The sequence below is a fragment of the Thunnus maccoyii genome, chromosome 12 (genome assembly GCF_910596095.1).
Source record: "Thunnus maccoyii chromosome 12, fThuMac1.1, whole genome shotgun sequence".
Taxonomy (NCBI): domain Eukaryota; kingdom Metazoa; phylum Chordata; class Actinopteri; order Scombriformes; family Scombridae; genus Thunnus; species Thunnus maccoyii.
Genome location: NC_056544.1, coordinates 25,921,870 through 25,943,182, shown reverse-complemented (window position 1 = coordinate 25,943,182; position 21,313 = coordinate 25,921,870). Strand labels below are relative to the sequence as shown.

General features: G+C 39.0%; 1 protein-coding gene across 3 annotated transcripts in view; it reads right to left on the bottom strand.

Moving 5' to 3' along the window:
* Positions 1 to 1,689: 1,689 nt before the first annotated feature.
* LOC121908486 (contactin-associated protein-like 4) overlaps positions 1,690 to 21,313 on the bottom strand; it is a 135,222-nt gene continuing 115,598 nt past the window's right edge. The window contains exons 18-24 of one of the 3 annotated variants that reach the window (XM_042428536.1): positions 19,218 to 19,457; positions 15,265 to 15,489; positions 13,033 to 13,166; positions 10,551 to 10,638; positions 5,823 to 6,041; positions 4,290 to 4,361; positions 1,690 to 2,426 (exon numbers count right to left, since the gene is read on the bottom strand). In XM_042428536.1, coding sequence (XP_042284470.1) covers positions 2,230 to 2,426; positions 4,290 to 4,361; positions 5,823 to 6,041; positions 10,551 to 10,638; positions 13,033 to 13,166; positions 15,265 to 15,489; positions 19,218 to 19,457 — 1,175 coding nt within the window. In that variant the 3' untranslated portion in view covers positions 1,690 to 2,229. Of the gene's footprint in view, positions 2,427 to 4,289; positions 4,362 to 5,822; positions 6,042 to 10,550; positions 10,639 to 13,032; positions 13,167 to 14,240; positions 14,297 to 15,264; positions 15,490 to 19,217; positions 19,458 to 21,313 lie in introns of those variants that run through there. The other 2 variants (XM_042428537.1, XM_042428538.1) reach the window with 2 other exon arrangements.

Genomic DNA, 21,313 nt, shown 5'->3' with positions numbered 1-21,313 from the left:
ACTCACCAAGCCCTGCAAGAACTGTAGTCAGGACATCACTAAATCTCTGGTACGATGTGGATGAATTTTGTTGTGCTACTTTCTGATGTGACCAGGCCTTTATCCTTTAAATGTCCAGAATACAGAAGCCAATAAATAGGCTCAAATGTTGCCTGAAAATGGTTCGACAAAATGAAAAAGGTTGCTCATAGTGACACTAGACTGAGACTGAAGGTCAAATGTCTATACATCAGTGACTTGCTGCTAACTTTCTGACGTATTCTCAGTGGATTTTGTACTATCAGAAAAATGTTCTTATCTGGGTCTTGATAAACATTTTATTTTGCTGTATTCATATGCAGTGTCCTCCAGCTGTGCTCAGTATGCAAGATTATCTGGCTGTCAAGGTTACCTGTTGATTTCTACTTAGCAATCAAGTGCTGCACTGCAGTCGGTTCTGCAGGATGGAGGACAGTCACTTCTTCTTCAACAAAGAATGAACTCTCTGGGAAAAAGGATGTGGCAGCAACAAATGTGTGGCCTCAGCTGTTGCACGATGAAATAAAAAGAAAAACACACAAACAAAGTGATGAATATGGGTATACACTTTGTAGTTTTAGCAACTTTTGTCATAAAAATCCCATCTATGCTTTGGATTCTCTCAGAGAGACAGCAGTGTGTGTTTAATAAACAGCTGCTGTCAATCCTCTCTCAGCTTCTCATCCTCCCTCTATCAGCAGCACTCTTTACACATGAGCTGAATTATCACACGGAGGGATTTGCTTCATTTTCAAGTGTTAATATCAGAATGTGTTTTCATTACACCCATGTCTGCTTGACACCGTCTCGGATTATCTCCATCTCTCATTCCGATCATCTCTCTGCTTTCCATCTAGTCACAATCCACCTGTCAGACCGAAGCAGATTAGCATTTCAAAAACACATTAACTGTCTCTGCGTGCAGTGAACAAGGTGACAGACGGTCTCACCGTTATAGAGTCTGTGCTGCTGTCAGTGTTAAAAGCTTTACTGTTAAGAGACATTTTAAAGAGCCGGTAGACGAAGCTCCCAGCAGGCGGCATACAGCAGGGAGGAGAAAACTTTTATAATAGCGTGAACGACTTGTACAAGCTTTCTCTGGGAAATTTACAAAAGCTAAAAACATTCAGTGCTCATGGATGCATTTTTGCTCCCTGGTTTTCTTGTATTTTATGTTTTTGATGGAAAGAAAGAAGTGAAAAGAGAAGAAAAAAGAAAAAGAAAGGTTGAAAAAAAATTAAAATAAAGCAGAAAAATCCATCCCTACTGTGTAAAGGTCTCTAAATCACTTGTCCAGTTGGTGCCAGACTGCTGTGTACCATTTCTGAAACAGGATTAAATGTGCTATGTGCTTGTGGCGATGTGCGTGATTGGAGTGAGTAAAACTATGTTGGCTTTGAGGATGTCGCTTGTTAACACCGAAATTCTGTGGTGGCACAATGTTGCTGGGAGAAAAATCACTGATGAAAATGTTTAATTCATGTTATGACTGGAGTTAGAAAATAATCAAAAAATGTCCTGCTATTTGGTGGACACATGCCAGCTGCAAGGACTCAGTACTTGAAAATTTTGTGTAAAGTTTAAAACTGGTACACTGGTTTCCCTTAAACAGGGATTTGAGATTTTACAGCCTCTAGGGAGTGCATACTGTTATTCCACCAAAACACAGTGTACAACAAAAAAAATTTATTCCACATGAACAAATCAACAAACACTACCTTTTACAGAGTTACTCTTCCTGAGCGCCTAATTATGGGTCAAGCATTTCCATTTCCAATTGAGCAAACATCCATTCATCATCCTCATAAAAAAGTGCATCAGCAAAATGACTCCAGTCATGATTGCAAGCACCCTGATTCACTGGAATAAAGTTGTGTTTGAAAACTCTAAGTCAACCCATAAAAACAGAGTTTAAAACCTTTCAATATGACAGAGTGACATTAGCAAGAGATTGTTGTAGACGTTACTTCCACATTTTCATTTTTTAATATTTACAATTTCTGAAACAAGTATATCAACACCTTATAAGTCCAGCAATGTTGGCTGTTTGTGTACGTATATACACTATAAACAGTGCTTTCCGTATTCTGCGGAGCCACAGCCTTTAGCGAAATGTCTTTGCGGCTCTCAAGTCCTGAGGTGTAGCAGGACACCTCTGTCTGCCTCCTCAGCTTCAAACACCACCAACTCATCGGATCGTCATGTCTCCGGTTAAATAAAATACTCCTTTGGGTTTTCACTGGAGGTGTTCTGGGAGTCAGCCTGGGTGTTGAAAGTAAAATCTTGGCTGTCCTCCTGTTTGACTCCCTTCACTTCCTTGTTCCGATAAGTCTCTTTTCTCCGGTAGAGGAACCTGGCAGTTATCGCCAGGCCGGTCACAATCACGAAGATGACCACAGCGATGACACCTGCAAGGCAGAAGACATTAACTCTGATGTATTTCAGACGTTTTGAGAAATATATGTTTGCTTTCTTTCGTCAAAGGAGAAGACTGATATCAATTTAATCTCTGTGAGATCAGTGCAGGTAGATTAGTGATGTGCTTAGCGTAGCTTAGCATAAATACTGGAGGCTAGCCAAGAGCCATAAAAAGTGCTTTCCAACAACTAAAGCTCACATTTTTATGTTGTATCATGTGAATTTAACAAATAGAGACTGTGAAGTTATTTCTTGACATAGTGACTGCACGCAAGCTAAGAAGCTATGAGTGTTTCACACTTTGCTAACTCTTAATCAAAAGCCAGATTGACTCTCGCATGATTTAGCGGTTGCTAGCTAACAAGATACAACATGAAAACAAAGCTATGTTTAGAGCTGTGAGTTTTTCTACTCATTTGGCAAAGCAAGATATTTTTCCCTGCTTGCAGTCTTTGTGCTTAGCTAGGCTAAACAATTTTCAATCTTCACAGATATAACTCCTGGTAAAACATATTAGTATTTCTTTAAGACGTATATATGTAGATATCACTAAATTAAAAAATGTACATTAAAAACATTAATTGAAATAGCTTCTATGCATAAATAAGACATGAAAATCAAGGTTGTTTCACTTTTAAACACTTTACAAATGACATATAACAGACAACCACTTTCCAGTGTTTACTATATTGTTCAAATTTTTTGTGTTTTATTTACCCTTATCTTTCTGACATTACTGCTGACATTTCAATACATCATGACGATAAATTTGCTAAGACTTAAACTCGGTTGACTTATGTTTTCGTCAGATTACATTATGTTTGTGTGGTAATGCGTTTTTAAATCATTTTAAACCTCTTTGTGATGGATTGCCTAACATTAGCTAATTTGAAATCTCTGCATGTTGATTTCCATACTGAAAGGAATGGAAACCAAAAACTGTGTATAAGGCAGGAAAAAAAAAAAGGTTTGATAAAAGGTTCATGCTAATGTAAAATCTTGCAGTAAAATAGCTTAAATATGCAAAACACTGACTGTCCTATAAACTTATCTGTGAACCGACTAAGCAGAGTCCACATTATCACTACAACAGAGACATTTTGATGTCTGATCATCTCTCTGAATCCTGGAAAGCCTTGTTGCTTTGCTGACATGCTGACTCTCTGTAAAGTAAATCTGCCACAGAGGACTTTGGTCACAGAGCTTTGTGAAACTACTGTGAAGTCGCAGCATGATTTCTCTCCCTCCCCTGGGTTTGTCAGTTCTTCTGCTCTGCAGTCTGGTCGTTCTACTAATCTAACTTTAACACACAGTGAACACAATTTCACACATTTGGACTGGTGCTGAACTCTTCTGTTCAGCACTTTTCATTATCCAGAGACAAGTTTCATTTAATTAGAATTCCAAAATATAGCTGAAATCAATTTCGCACTATATTACTTTGGTTTTAAAACGTCCACACATTTGAAGATAACAGTGTGAAAGTTTCTCCATCAGCTAAGTAATTTCAGCAGAGGTTTAATTAGTTTGGCTGTCCTTTGTGCACTGACACACAGTCTGACCGATTTAATGGGTAGTTTTAAATGACTTTTGACTCTCAGTTTTTCTACCTAAAGTACACATTCATAAGAACCATTCAATCTTCACTTTGAATCAATCTGACCCAACAGAAGAGCAAAAAAATTAATTTACTTTTGATGGAATTTTTTTGCCCATCACATCACCTTTGCTGGCTTTTAGCAGAATACCTCTCATGAATGACATATTTAGTGTAATCTCTGACTTTATCTTTTTTTTAACACAACACACAGCATGTTCCAGTGCAGTGACAAAATGGTGAAACACTTCAGTACCTCCAATCAGAGCCGAGTCAGTCCTGATGGCATTGACTAAAGGTTCACCTGAACCCACTGAGCCCGACTGGTCTACAGGAGAGAAAGAACGAGGAATAATAGGAGAGGTGACAAGGAGAAAGATATTAAGAAAAGAGGGAAATGAAAAACCAACATAAGAAGAGATGTGGAGAAGAAAAAGAAGAAAATGTGGGCGAGAAAATAAGAGAAAAGAGGAAAAATAAACAGGTCAGAGTAGGAAGAGACACAAGGAGAGAAATTCAGAGACAAGATCACAGTACCATCATTCACAGCAGACAGGGATTACTACAGTAGGGACTCTATTAAAGCAACATGAAGCTGGAAAAAGAACAAGAACAGAGGAAAGAAATGCCTCTGGAAACTCCCCTCTGTGGTCCAAATTAATTATCTCATAAAGCACATTGTCATTAGTCTCCTCAACAAGGTGTACATACTTAATGAGCTCATTATACAGTGAAAAAAAGCTGCTTCCACCAAGAATAGATACACAAAGAAGAACAGAAGAGGAAAAAAGGAAATAGCATACACTCACACATATCTATGCAGGTGTCATTTTCAGGAGGCATGGTTCAACATCTAATTTTAGCCTTTTAGCAAACCTACTATTAAACATTTACCTTCATGTAATGTTAAAAAGGTCATAAATTATTGAGCATTTAGGACAAAAGGCAAAGCAATGACATTTAAGATGAGAGGGCAAAAATATCCCATGAATAACCTTTTTTTTTTTTTTTTGCATTTGACACTTTTTAATGACTCCCCTCTGCTGGGAACTACCACAGATGATTCGATGGAGCATACAGCTAGGCAGTTTTCTGTGGACAAACTTATTTGGAAATATGCACGATAAAAACTTAAGTAACTAAGTTCTTACAACTAGATTTTGACATTTAAAGATATGGGAACATTATTAGGTGATAATACAGCACCCATCTTAATTTACGCTGTAGTTAAGTCGTGCAAATTTGTAATTATTAAAACCAATATACACAGTATAAACCAACTGACACACAGTAAACCTGGGACTTTTGGGGCACCAGAGTGTCTTCTTTGCCTGAAGGACGAGAATACATCAGTCTATAACAGACAGCAGTTCAAGAAACTGGCAACCAACACAAACTCCTGCATCAACAAAATCAAATATAAGAAAAATCAGCTGTGAAAGTCAGAGTGGTTGTTGATGATCCATGTGCTGTAGTGACAGATGTAAAAATGCCAGAGCAGAATATTGAACCTAAACAGTAAAAATCGTATCCTTATAGTGAATCCTTTCAATTTTTCTTTTTTTACTACGACTACTACTACGTCTGCACTAGAAAGTTGAAAATTGCAAAACCCTGTTCTCCCCTCTCCACATCCACATCACAAACCTCAATCTCCTCACAAACTGTAGAGTTTTTACAATCTTCTAACCCCAAAACTACCAACAACCAGCAGACATTTTCCCACAATACCACCATGTTTGACAGTCATACTAGCACACTTTTTCAAGCTGGACTCCTGCTGTCTTACCGGACAGGTGGTGTGTGTTCTCTGCTGCGTAGGGATTGGCTGAAGCTGAGGAGCCACAGTTGGACTGGACCAGTGGTCCGGTGATGACGACAGGGCTGGTGTCCGGGTGGAGCAGAGCAGCTTTGAGAGGGCTGATGGAGTTAAAGCGGACCACGGACAGACAGCCGGTAAAACCAAGTGACGCCAATCTGGCCAAGTCTGGATCCAACTCATCAGACTCTGAAAAGTAAAGTATGAGACGGAGGTTTTGATCAATTCAACAGAATAAAAAAGAACTTTGCACGGCTTAAAAATTGCTCAGATTCTTCAAATAAGCAACGCCAGATAGTGCAACCATGCAATTCACTTTTCAGACTTCTCTCTTCTCTCCTGTCAGCTCTACAGCTGAAAAAAAGTTTAAATATCTTATAAAGACCAGTTGTCTTGAAAAAAAAAGTTTAATAATCTTATGCAAATGACAAGATTACTTATCTTTAATAAAAGTAAGATTTAATCATCCTAAAATAAGATATTGTGACTTTTTTGGAATTTCCTCTTTAGCTGTGTGTTCTCAGAGGCGAGACAAAAGTGCTCCGGAAGAAGTAATAATTTTCTTTAAACAATTTGAAAGCAATCTAATTTAAGTTAATTAAATTAGAATCATGATTAGAATTGTTTGACATTTTGGGAAATATGCTTATTACTTTCTTTCCAAAAGTTGGATTAGAAGACTGAACATTAGACGTACGGTGAATATGAAGCTATTGACAGAAGCCAGTTAGCTTAACTTAGCATAAAAACTGGAAACAGGGGGAAGTAGCAAGCCTGGCTCTGTCCAAAATTAAGAAAATCCACATTTGAACACCTCTAAAGATCACTAATGAACACATTCTACCTTATTGGTTTAATCTATACAAAAAACACTTGCTGTAGCTTCACAATTACAGTACTGACATGAGAGAGGCTTCGATCTAACTCTATCTAACTCCTGGCAAGAAAGTAAATAAGCAAATTTCCTAAAATATCCTCCATGGAAATCTGCCTCATTCTTTGAGATACATTCATTTGTAGATTGATTCTGAAACAAGCGAAGTTTAACTGAAAGTCTAATTGAAAAGTAAAGATATCTATCATTGGGAGATTCAGTAAGATTTGAAAGCTGAATGCAAAGTGAACACTTTTTAGGATGGTTTGTTGCAATGTGGGCACAAGTTAACTAACTGGATGTCTAAAGAAAAGAACTAATACTGCAGAAAAAAGCTAAATTTCCCCCCTTTTGTTTAGAGACAAAACCTTCTTTGCCTGTAAGGTGACTTGTCCTTATAAATCATAAAATACATTGACAGGTTCATCGACTCAGCTGCAACTTTCCCCCGTTATCGTGGGACAATAGTGGAGTGCATTGACTCTAATGACTAGAACTCACACATAACCTCACACACACACACTCCCATTACAGCAGACAGACTGTCAGTGATTCAGCTTCCAGTCTGCGTCCATCACTCCACAAGACAGATGTGCACTCTCGTCCCCTTTCTGTTCATTTTACTGACTTAAATCCCTTCATCATTCACCTCCACTCCTTCACAGCGGTGTAAACAGCAGATGTGAAAGCCAACGTTACCGCTCTAATGAGCTGCATCAGTGTCTGCTCAGATGACTGAGAGGTGACTGTGGTTTTACCAGGACACATCTGCAAGTTGATGAGAGCAGCTGAAGCAGTGTGCAGGCATCAGGAAACATGACTGCATCCTGAAAGCTCTGCTCAGCTAAAACACGTCACTCCATCAACCTTGCTCCCCCCCTCTCTGTCTCTCTGTATTCCTTCCGGGTCCATTAATTAGGCTGATGGATGACAGGGTCAGCAGGGGACGACAGGAAATCCACTTTCCTGCTGTTCTTCTGATCCTGATCTGACTCTTTGTCTCCTCTGGTTTGACAGAGGGGAGGACCGGTCACGTGCTGACATGACGGGGTTAAAAACACACTGCGCTACACTTTACATCCAATAAGACAAAGGATTGTGGAGAATCTGTATTAGCTACACCATAAGATTTGTAGTGTACATGTTTACCATAGAACTTGGATTTGTTTTATTAGTATTTTTTGTTATTTTGACCAGATGTGGACAGATGTGGGTTTTTTCAAGGCTAAAACCAGTGGCTAACATTTTAAAATAAAGCTGCCAAAACAATTTTCTACTCAATATAAAAGATTTGAACAACTTTTATGCAAAAAAACGCAATGGCAAAGCGGACATTTAAATGAATGAGTCACATAAGAGCTAAACGCTTATGGTTACTCCAACTGGACCTCTGTGAAAACAGCAACAAGATCCAGTAAAAAACACCAAAACTGCCAGTGCATTAGTAAAAAAGAACAAATGTAACGACATTGTCATTCCACACGTGGCTGGAGTATTGGTGAAACTCAAGAGGATCTTCAACAAGTATCACATCCCTGTATTTTTCAAACCATGCAACACTAAGACAGAAGCTCGTCCACCCTGACGACCACACACCCAAACGTAATGCAGCGAATGTCTTCAAGAAATAACAAGTCCAGTTGCTCTTGACTCAACGCTTTTCGATATACCTATATGACCTGGATGACTGACATACTCATGAATGCATGTGTGGAATTAAATCTAAATATTCTAAATCACAATTAAATGGATAAACAAAGGTTATCTTTATTTAAAGTTTAGTATATCACATGGCACAAACACACAACACCGCATGTTACACTGCACTTTGTTCACAATGTTTCAAGTCTGTATTAAAACAACAGTCAGGTGCCGATACAAACACTGAAACAGGTTTTGCTCAGTGTAATCTTTCCTCCTGTTCATACTGACCATTAAAAGATCTCCCCCAAATGCACTGTAACTAATGGGGGACAAAATCCATAGTCCTCGTTTTGAGCAAAAATGTATTTAAAAGTTTATCTGAAGATATTACGAGGCTTCAGCCGGCTGAGTTAGTCAAATAAAGTGGACATCATCCATAGTTAGCGTTTTTAGTATAAATTTTTCCTCTTCAGCTGCAATGGAAGGATCGTAACAAAAAAGAGGGAATTTTGCACACATAAAAGACAGTAACCTTGAAATATATTGAATAGATTTGACTAATTTGGACTGCTGAAGCCTCATATTAGCTTAGTAAACATTTAAATACATTTTCACACAGAAGGAGGACTGTGGATTTTGTTCCCCAGCATTATGAGGGGATCTCTTCATGTCCAGTATGAACAGGAGGAATGATTACAGCAAGACAAACAGTGCCAGTGTTCATTTGAGCTCCTGAACTATTGTTTTAGGACAGACTTCAGACAGACTTTAAAGAGTCTAGTAAAAGGCCACTGGAACAAAGCAAGGCAAACGTGTCAGAAACAGGAACATTTCTGGATATATGTGTGATCTGTATAAAATAATTTTCTCTTGGTCATTAGTTGGTATTACCTAATGGATGCCTCTGATGAAAACTGTTACCAATAGCATGTTTTACAACTAATAGCCAGTGTTCTTTGTAAAATGACTGCTCAGTTGTGGTGACTGTCTTATGAGAGAGCTGTGGCTGCAGCCTGCAAGCCCTGAGCCTCTCATGTTATTCACAGCTTATATCTCAGTCCGTCTCTGATGGAGCTGCTCAAAGAGAACATGAATAAGTCATGACAGAACCAATTACTGCGGCACCCGACTCTGTTACTGTGTCACCCGAATCTGTTACAGGTCCCTGTATAGGACTTAACGCAGCAGGTCAATGAAGAAGGGGTTTATCCCTCCCAGAGGATGAGTTTTTCCTTTTCCTCCAGGCTTAAAATCCATTCAGATGCTTTACAGTAAAGCAACTTTACGGTTTAACCCCCAACCCGACCGACTATTCCCTCTTTCTCTCACTTCGTAACGGGGCTGTGCAGCACATGATGTTCACAACAACTAAACAAGTGTGCATTGAGCACATCCAGATTTGTTCTGACAGCTAATTTGAGATATAAATCCAGTCTAGAACATATGTTGGGAGCACAAAGCATATTTTTATTATCACATTTTCATCTGAGTTTTGTATTTTATTTTAAAGATTCAAAATTAACACATATATTCCAGGATGTGTTATTTTTATTTAATTTACCAGATCTACTCACCAGTAGGTAATTAACTTACTTTTCTTGCAGATTGTATCTGAATATCACCTAACCTACAGTATTTTCTGTACCTGACTAAACATTTAGCTTCTTGAACATGTGCCTTTCTGCAAAAAACAACAACATGACAGGTTTTATCCTGATATTTAATCTTTTATCTTTTATTTAATCTGTCTTGTTTTTTTTTTGCAGTTAGCTGCACGGTCCAGATTAGATAACCAGATACCAGCAGTGGTGAAATTTCAGTTCCTACAACAACAATATGACTCGCTGAACTGTATTGATCAGATTCTTAACACCGACACTCTGTTTAGGAGTATCAGTTAAATGCCTGATATGAAATGCTAACACAATATAATGCAGTTTATGTGGGAGGATCCACTTTTGTGTTGAAGTAGTTCATACTGCCTCAGAGTTCATTTTTTCCAGACGATTTGCATAATATTTTCATGCAAACAGCTGCAGCCACATTTATTTCTCCAAATATTCCCACGCTGTGTGTCAGATGAGGCGAAATGTCTCAGAGCTGTTTTTAAAATGAGTGTGAGACTGAGTGCTCTCAAACTACAAAGGCTTTGTTTCTGCTTTTACTGCCTCCTCACTTACCGTGAACTCTGCCCAACACCAGCGACTTGACGGCGTTGAATTCTCCGTCAGATGTCAGGTTGAAGTCTTCTCTGGCATTTTGGTCGATCTGAAAAAAGATAATTTCCTGAGTTTATTTTTTTGTGAATCTTGTTGCTGTTACTGTTGCAAAGCTCATGGAGTGCCTAAGATAGAAAGAGCTCAATGTCTGGTTAGAAAAGAAATGTGCTCTGCAAATTTTATGGTAATTTAACCATTAGATTTTGAAATTTCTTGAATACAGGTGGAGACTTTGAGCCCTGTTTGACACAGTGGAAGTGGCGCTCTGACAGTTTGTATTGTCCCGAGCTTTGTGGTATATTTTGGTGCCTCACGCAGCATACAAAAGGTGTACAGGTGGGAGCAGAGGTGCAAACAGGTGGGAGGTTCATTCAAATGAGGCGGCGCAAAGCAAGTTGGTGATTTGGTGTAAACTGGGTCTTAAAACTTGAGCTGAGAAGCGACGTTAATCTGCTGCCACTTTGATGGTGATTTTATCAACAAGAGCACACTGAATAGTTGCAGCAAATGCACTGCAATAACAAAATAATGCTTAGATAAATAAACTGTGAATTAACAATTTTATGACTTTCCATTCAGTAGATGTGTTTAAATTGACATAAAAAAATCAGTTTGTTTAATGCGATGATTGTAAAGACGTGAAGCTCGAACCAGAAAATGTTGGGCATTTTTCCTATAAAAATGATTAAAAAGATAATTTTGATTATCAAAATAGTTGTCCATTAATTTTCTGTTGATCGACTAATCGATTAATCATTGCAGCTCTAATCCAGTATGATTTCCTGAAGAGATGTCTTTCCATTCATTGAGCTGTTGTTGTCATACTTCACTGTGATTGGCAAAGCTGTTTCAGTGCTTTGAGAACTGTAATGTCACTGGCTGAGAATATATTTATCAATCACCACACCTGATCTATATTCCACTCTTTACGCTTTGCACTGCGGCACATACATGAACCAAAATAACAGTCTGTGCACCAAAGACCCACCACCTGTTGTCCTTGTGGGATTAAAATAGGGTCTTCAGTCTTAATAGTGGTACAAGAGGAAAACTTATTGAGATCTCTAAAAACATTAGGATTTATCTTGACGGGATGAAAAATATACAATAAATTTTATTTAAATCTGGCCTGTAGTTGTTAAAACAGCCTGCTCCAGACTAAACTGTGACCTCATGCCTTCAGAGTTGGCCACTAATGATATATAATGATTCAATATGATAAAAACTGATAAGATGAGATTCACCTCATATTTCACTGGAGCCTCACAACACAGTGAATCAGGAGGATGTGTCCGTGCAAGACGAGGTCACCTTGTATTTCATCTCAGGGTGCTGATAATTATACAGACATTCAGGCTGCTGGGTCCTGGTTAGATGAAGTTTACCTCATATATCATCTGAGGCTGTTGTTAACAATTTAAGAGATTCAGTAGATCCAGATATGATTAAGACGCTTCATATTTCATCTGAAGCTCTTTTGATGCGTAGTTTGTCCTCCCTGTCCTGCTGTAGCTGCATCCGGGACGGCAGCTGCTGGTGGCTGAACTGAGAGCAAAGTGCTGACTGGGGCTTTATTATAGAGAGGAATATCACAGTACTATACCTCAGTACACACAGGGAGGAGAAGGACTGGGAGCCTATGTGTGTGCATCTGTGTGTGCGCCATTGTTTTATCAGCAGAGAATATAGTATGTGCCCTTGAGAAAGGCGAGATTTTGACAAACATGGAAAGTGGCTGATGTTTGGTACCCTTGGACCTTCTCAAAGTAACTTTGTGTGTATATATTTTCCAGAACAAGGCAAAATAGCTGAAAAGTCGAGTGTCAAAAATCAACAGCATCTGTTTGTTCAAAAGATTGAAATGACATATGTTAACTTTTTCATGACAAGCAAATATTTTGTGTTTCTTACAGTGGCAAAGGCAGAAGGAGTTGAGACTTTTATACTCTAGCAAAACCTCTCATGGATGACGATAGTAACCCGCAAAAAATGTGTGACTGTGATACGAAGACTGGTTTGGATCGGATACGGTCTTCTACGACAAGTCAGAGTTTGTTTGTTTTAATCATCAAGGGGATCTTTTACTAACCGTAATCAAGTAGTTTTAGTTGCATAAGCTCAAACAAAACTTAACCATAAAGGCGGCGGATGAAAAAAAACCCTCAAATTAGTCAGTTATGGCCAAGACACACAGTTTGTTGTGAAAAGCTGACAAAAGATCGGTTTTCTTCTTCAAGAGAAAGTGGTGGAGACCAAAACAGAGCTAAAAGGGGACTGAACATTGGACTTAAATTTGTCAGGTGGTTGGAGACTATTTCTACTACTATTTAGACTATTTCTGCCCCCACTGGTCAAACATTGCTTAATGTCTTTACAGTAAAACATGCTGAGGCTCTTATTTGACTAATGCATGAATGATAATCTTATTGGAAGTGTGTGTTACCTGCACAGACACAGAGTCTATCAGTCTCCTGATGGTAACAGTGTGTAGCTGTCCGTTGGCCAAGCTCTTCACTCGGCTCGTCAACACTTCAGCCTCTCTGCTGCTGTCCAGCTTGTATCTCACCTCCAACTTATCTGCACACATCAAACCACAACAATTCTGGTCTCACAAAGAGGGATACATTAAATTTAGAACTACACTTTCAGAAATAAACATTTCAGCTTAAAAGAACACTATCATTACAAAAAATTGTACGTAAAGTTTTTATTTTCCGCTCCTGTAACCTATAATCATGGCTAACAGGGTAAATACATATTCAATCCTTCAAAGATGAATCAGAATATTCTAAAAAAAAAAAAAAAAAAAAAAAAAAAAAAAAAAAAAAAAAAAAGTGGCTGCTCTATTAATTAAGTTTTCTATAAATCGGAGGATAAGCGCTAATTCCTAATCAATAACACAACTTCGCCCTCTTTCAGCTGCTCCCGTTAGGGGTCGAAACAGCAGATCATCTGTTTCCATCTTTTCCATCTAATCCTCTGTCATGCCGACCACCTGCACATCTTCCCTCACCATATCCATAAACCTCCTCTTTGGTCTACCTCTTGTCTGGCAGCTCCATCTTCAGCATCCTTCTCCCAGTATAACCAGCATCTCTCCTCCGCACATGTCCAAACCATTTCAATCTCGCCTCTCTGGCTTTGTCTCCAAACCATCCAATCTGAACTTTCCCTCTAATATACTCATTCCTAATCCCGTCCATCCTCCTGACTCCCATCGAAAATCCTAGCATCTTCAATCAATCAATAACATAACTAATCTTATTAAATCTTAAGTTAATTAAGTGCTAAGTATTAAGTGCATATGTAACAAAAGCCAAGTGATATCTGCAGACTTCGCAGCTAAAAGGGAGGAATTACAGGTTGTTCTTCAAAAGTATTTATTCACAGCAGGCACTATATGCAAATTACACCTCTTTTCCTACAGAAGTGTAGAGAAAGTGAAGGAGTAATTTGCTATTGTAAGAAGACCTTCAGCTACCTGCTGCTGTTCTGATAAAAAATTCATTCTTGAAAAGAGGCTTTAAGAGGTTGTGTTTGGGCTGAGGTGGTATAACTGTAGTGGAGTGTGAAAAGAAATGAACCATCTTAGGGCAAACAAGAGGAAGCTCTCAGGGATTTAATTGGACATTTCAGTATAAGTGCATTTACCTGACGACTCCACGGTCTGCGTGAAACCCTAATGCCCCGTGGTCCATCAGCTTTCTCTGAGTCATAAACACCGGAAAAAAAAAATCCATTTACAGCTAATCTAGCAGCAAAGTGCCGATTTTATTAGACTCCTCGATGCTTCAAAGTGCCTCCTCCTACTCTTAAAAAGCCAAACTCACAACATAATTATTTGACAGAAAAGTTAATAAAAACACATCAGCAAGTTTTCTGCTGTTTTATTCAACAGCACACCATTAGCAGTCCACCCCCTCAGTATCACTCATCAGGTCTCAGTGATAAGACCAGTGAACTCTTTTTTTTTTTTTTTTTTTTTCCAGCCCGAGATAAAACATAATAGCCGGCCCAGCTGGACGGATTAAAAGGCAGTAGAAGCTGACGGGGTGAATTCAGAGAGAGGAAAGATCTGACAGATCCGGATAGATCTGGTAAAGCTGGAGGGCAGAGGAGAAAGAGAGGGAGAGAGGGAGGGAGCAGGAAAGGAGGAGGGGTCGATATCAGGAGAAGACGACAAAAATGGGAAGGAGGATGAGAGGAAGAGGGGAGGAGACAAAAAGGAGAGCCAAGTAATTGGAAAAAGTTGAGGGAGGAAATGAAACTGTAATCTCTAAGGTTTGAAAACTGTGGATAAAAACAGAGAAGAGAACAAAAAAAAATGGAACAAAGAAGAAGAGGAAGCAGAGGCAAAAGGGGAGTAATTAGGAGGTAAGAATGCGAAAAACAAGATTTTGGGGAAACTGCATAAAAGGTGAAAGAAGAAGAAGAAGAAGAAGAAGGAGGGAGGAAGCATGAAGATAGATAGACTTACTCTCAAATTTGTATAATCTTGTTCAAAAGGCATTCAGATAAATAAAAGCTACCAAGAAGGACAAAACAGACACGAGAGGAGGCCAGTAAAAAAGGAGAAAAAAGAAGAACTGAATCAAAAACAAGAAACTCCACCTCAAGCTGGAACGCCAGCTAAACAAAAACTCCTTCATAATAAAAGCCTTGGCCGCATCCTCACCGTGCTTGTTGATGAGCAGGACGAGGTATTCTTTGTAGTAGGAGCTGACGTAAAGCAGCAGAGCCGGACTCTGGTTCGTCCTGAAGCTCAGGGAGATGTTCTCTCCTCTCAGGGTCATGTCAGAGTAGATGGAGGACGGCAGGGCGCTGCTGTTCCTGCTCAACTCGTAGGGCTCCTTGAAGGTGTAGATGACGGACGTCTCTGACTTGAAGCTGGCAGACACATCTGGAGGAGGAACAGAATTAGTTTTTGAAAGAACATGTCGGATTTATTGTTGACGAGCAAAGTTTTAGCGCTTTGAAGATCAGATTCAAATGACACTTTGAAAACAATATACTCCGCTGGATTTTTGACTCAGTTTGTTTAAAGACATTTGTAAGAGTATAAATTCATCATCAAGTGAATTATTAATAATTATTTTCAGTTATTCATCCATCAATTATCTGCATCTGCTTATCTTGAGCAGGCTGGAAGTATAATTCTCTGCAGATCTGCACAGAGAAAGGTATTATGGGTAACTGTTGGCTGTGGAGGCTGGTACAGTAATTGCACAAAGCTCCAAAATCTCAACCATGCGTTGTGTGGCATGCTGAACAAGTGGACTGGTTCATCCAATTTTCTTCTTTTTTTTGTTTTGAGAGGTGGGTTTGGAACAGGAAGGATGTTTGTACACGTACGGTAAAAAGACAGAGCCACAAGAATGTCTCTGAACACACCCGTGCATGTTCACTTATGTGCAGCCAGAAGAACGATGATCCAAGCTTATTCATTTATTTAGTGGTTTATTGTAACAGGGACAATGACAGATTAAAAATAAACTTTCTGTAAATGTGCCAAAGGTTAATTGTCACGTTTCCCTAAACACAACACACGGTAGACAGGGGTTGCTGATTTTGGGAAACTAACGATAGAAAACACCGCACAGCAAAAATGGATCCCTTGGGAGGGAAAATAACTCCACACAGTCACCCATGATAGACAAACAAAAGAAGTGGGCCCAACGCTAAAGGAAAGAAAGTTGGGAGTCACTGAAAAGGGGAATATGGAAAAGGAGGTGGACTGGAAGAGGAAACCCTCAACATGGGAAAATACACAGTCAACTACAAACACAACCAACTGAGCAGGGAAGCACCACCCCTCTTATATAACCTCTCAGTCAGGCTGCCATCAGCTGAGGGAGAACATCACAGGTGCACCCAATAGCTCCTAATTTGCAAGAGTGAGTAAAGCCTGTAATCTAAAGCTTGGGATCCCTCTGACCATAACATTCATCTGTAGTCCCTGAACATAATTACCCTGCTGCCATCTTTCCAATTACCAATTAATCTGAGGATATTTTCTCCATTAAAACTGTGAGCACTTAGTCTATAGCATGAGAAAAACAAAGACAAATACCAATTACTAGTAAGTGATGTCTTAAAACTGTTAATCTTATCTAAGAAACAGTAAATAGAAAAATTATCACATTTGAGGAGCTTAACCAGTATTTTTAATTTACTTACTTTAAATAGCTTAAGCAATTATTTTATTAAGAAAAAAAACTGTCACTGATTAACTATCTGTCAACTAATTAATGTCCTGTGACATCTATGAGAAATTGTACCCATTCATGTTTTTTCCCTACAGTACACGAACACATTCTACTTGAAATCTTTTTCTGTATTCAACAACACAACAAAGAAAAGATTAATTTCCTGGGCACAGTACAAGACATATATTTAGAGTATCTTTACAGAGTTTCCAAACTTTGCAAAGTCTGATAAGTTAGCAAGAATATACGAAGATGTTCTAAAAATATCAATATCACATCAGCAGAGAGTTGAAAAAAATAGATTAAGGTTACAGGAAACAATCTTTAGAACTGTTGAGTCATTGATTTAATTTTTTTTAAGGAAACAAAGATGAACTTTTAAAATATCGAAAACACAGTTAAAAGTGCGTCACTGTGACTCACAAAGATTTCAAAAGCAAACTGTGCATCAGTATCTGACACTGCATGATGTGGCAAGATAAAGAACAGAAGTAGTTGGTGGGAGGAGGGTTTAAAAGGGTACTCTTAATGAATCAAATCAAAATTAATCAAACGAATGACTGAAATAGACTCCGACACATGAGACAGACACCATTTGCATTAAACCTCTGATCACACATGGTGGCTAAGTACTTCTTGATGAGTTTAAGTGCAGTAAAAGGTCTTCTGTAACAACAAAGATTCTTAACCTTTTCACAACAGCAGAAGAACACCTACACAGGTAGACTGTCATCCCACATTTTCAGTTTTATTTGTATTTCCACCCTACGGGCTCGGTATAAAGGCCAGTTGCTATAGAAATAACTTTCTATATGCTCTACAAGAGTGATTAGAAGTCACTTAAATGGAGACACGGACGTTCAGGTTTGATTTACAGAGTGAAGGACTGAAAAATTTCCTGTCGACTCTTTGGTACTCCTTTGAAGCTTCTGAATCAAAATTGTAAGGTTTCAATAATCAATCTCTCATTTTTCCCTTTGATTTCTGTCTAACCTGTCTGTCTTATTATTTTCTGCCAAATGCTGTATTCTTTCATTGAAAATTCACCCTTAAAATAGGTCTGACACTCTGTTTTTGTCTAGATTTTATTTTTTTTATTGTTTTTCTTGTTTTTTTTTGCTGTTTTATTGCGTTTTTGTCCTCACTGTGGGACAGCAGGAACTGAGTCAGGGCCACAGCTGCTAGTGTTATATGTTGCTCTGCTGTTTTTCCAGCTTAAAAAAAAAAAAAAAGAAAGAAGAAGAAAATGGAAAAACTGAAACGTCAAGCTGAGATATAACATCAAAACAGCCGTAACCTTGGCTGTTGAGATACAGTATATGAGCCAACTACAGTAAATGTAAAGCAGAGGGGAGGGGAAGGAGATACAATGTGACACCGTGCAGCATGTTGTAGACAGGTCTCCTAGAGAGAGGTCGAGGCAGGTGGCACCACTGAAGGGATACTCCACCCAAAATCCATCCTTTGAATACCAAATACTTACTACTACCTTCAGGCTTTAAAAAATCCCTTTGGCTATATAAAGTTTGTACTTTTGTGTTTCACAGTGAACAGCGGCTGTGTTCAGATACGACACTGACTTCTCTACTGTCCATCTATATGCTCAGTTTGCTCAAACATAAACGTTTTTTTTACCAAAATGCGACTAAATACTTACTGTAACTTCTCAATCAATCTTTATGCACAACCCTATTGAATTATCAAGTAGGCATGTGCGTTGGTTTGTGCATTGTACAGCACCACTTGCTGTTCATCCTCTGCTCTTCATCAGGAGAACTGGCTGTTTGAATCTGGTGTATTATTGTTTAAAGGGGACATATCGTTCTTTTTGTAATTTTTGGTTATTTTTTATACAGTTATAAAATCGTATGTCTGTGTAAAGTGAGGTCAGATTTCCAAAACTTGAGATGAATGTATGTAAAAATGCTCCCTGCCAGTCAAAAGTCAGGGCTTCAACCTGCTCTGAACGCTTTGTTTGCAATGTTACCTCTACTTCCTCTTCATGATGACGTCAGACTGTTCACGCAAGCCCACAAAACGGCCGTCTGCTCTGTAGCCTTTATTGCAGGTTTTTCCATGTGTTGCTCACATTTTACACTCACATATTTTGGATCAGATTCAGTAAAAGTAAAGTAAAGTAAAAATTCTACTACTAATGTTTGTTTACGTAGCCTCTGGAGCTGGTGGAAGTAAGCTAAGGGACAGCTAACCAATCAGAACAGACTCCTCAGGAGGCAGGGCCTTAAAGAGACAGGGGCCAAAACAGCCTGTTTCAGACAGAGGCTGAACTAAGGGACTGCTAAAGGGTTGCATTGTGTATTTACTTGACATTTAGTTTCTACCAAAGTCATTTGTGAGTCAACAGATTCATCATCCACTGGAATAATTTGCCTGGATGTGTTTGTGTACTGTATGTATGTACCTCTGTGGCAGAAGACTCCAGTGAAGGCTGACAGGCCACAGTCACAGTGGAAGCCACTGGCTCTCTCCACACAGCGGCCCTGGTTCTGGCAGAACGAGCCGTAACTGCTGCAGTGACCCGGGCAGCCGGGTCGAACCCCGGGCGTGATCTTTGCCCTCTCCTCCAGGTCCAGGGTGACGCCGTTCAGCTGCAGAGAGCGAATACAACCCCGAAAGCCCTTCTGCCTGGACGCTGTACCTCCTGAAAACACAAAAACGTTGCATGACATTAGCATTACATTTACATTTTACACATTAAGCTGATAGCTTTGTACTTTATTAAGTACAAAGTCAACTTCTTCTTCTTCCTACTGAAAAAGACTACTTCTGTATTAACTTCAATAGCTCTTCTTGAAGCTCAAAAGCTCCATTGGAAGCTTTGTTGTCAGCCATATTGGTGGATGATTTGGTACTTTTACTTCATCGTGAAAATGTGTCACCTCTGAAATCTATTGTAACTGACATAATTGAAACTGATCAAAGCTTTTGGTCAGCATTATTAAGGCTAATTAAAACACATAGTGTGAAAATAAAAAGAGAACAATTTCTAAAGCCATACAATCTCAAGTATTTGAATGTGCACAAGGCCTCTTGGTGGAAACGTTGCCTTTTTTCATTATAATAAAGTTTTGGGTGCTTTAATCCAGTGTGCAGATACTCTATATGTTTCCCCCTAACACAATACAATTAACTCAGAAAACCAAATCCCTACATCAGAGAATCTTGTACTTCTGTAAAAATTTTTTCAACAAAACTTCCTGAACTTGCCTCTTATTATTGATAAGACCTACACTTAATTTCTTGCCATATTCAGAGCACCATCACTGTGGTTGCTACTATAAGGATTATTTGCAAAACAACTGCAAAACCTCTGTCTCACCAACATTTTACATTTCAGCAAACAGTAGGAAGCTTAGGAAACAAAGACACAGCTCCCAAACCAAAGAGGTATCAAAGATTCCTGTCTAAGGATCTACTTCAACACACCACAACACACTCTGTCTTCTGTGTTCCTGCCCTTCTCTCATTTCATTGTGTGTTGAAGGGTCTGTATGTTTTCTTTCTATAGTTTTTCATCTCTGCTCCTGCTGTCATCTATAGCAGATCCACGTGTCACTTCTGTTCCCCCGGAGGCTCGAAACTCTCAACGCTTTCATGAAATAACAACGATGAAACAGCAATGAGGCAACAAGCTGTCTATCTGCCTAATATCATTCTTGCTGGATAACTGGCTGATTGTCTGTCGCTGTCTATCTGCCTGTCTACCAGGACGTGTGGCATATGCTCATTTCAGTATTCGTCAATACTTCAGCTACAATAGTTCAAACTCTGTATTCAGCATTGTACATTCTCTCTGAGATGTAACGTGGTCATCTATTGTTCGCACAGTTCAAACATGACAACCTCCTATTTCTGCAAAGATCACAGACTGAAACTCTTATTGTCCTCGGAGCACAAACTCGGCAGCTCTTTGCTCTCAGTTTGAAGCTGACAACTTGGTATTGTTCGGCAGCGGCGGCAGCAGCAGCAGCTTTTCACACCCATAAATCACTGAGCTCTGCTAGACTCTCCTCCAGGCCTCCTCTCTCTGCTCTGATTCAACTCATATAAATTATTGAACCAGCTAAGCAACACAGGATATGAAACTTGCCTCAACATTTCCTCTGATATAACACAACAAAGAGTAATTTTCTTTCTTATTAAGTCTACTGAAAGTCATTGTTCAACATTTAGGTGTTAAGACTGAAGAAACTTTAAATGACTGTAATTCAGAAATGACAAACTGTCCTCCTGGGAGTTATTAATCTTTAAATAATCATTCATGGAGGTGACAGTCTGACTGCTGTTGCTTACGCTCTAATAATGTGACCTTTCCTCGTTAAGGCACTGATCGCCCTTCTGATGCAAATTCTTTCCGTATGTTAATTATTGCCATAACCACAGCAAGCGTAATCCACTTATTACTTTTCTGCATAATGAGTCAGTTTATCAGGTTACTAAAACACCTTTTTTAAATTGTAAATGTCAGGCAGCAGATGCAGTTGCCCCCTAAATCAC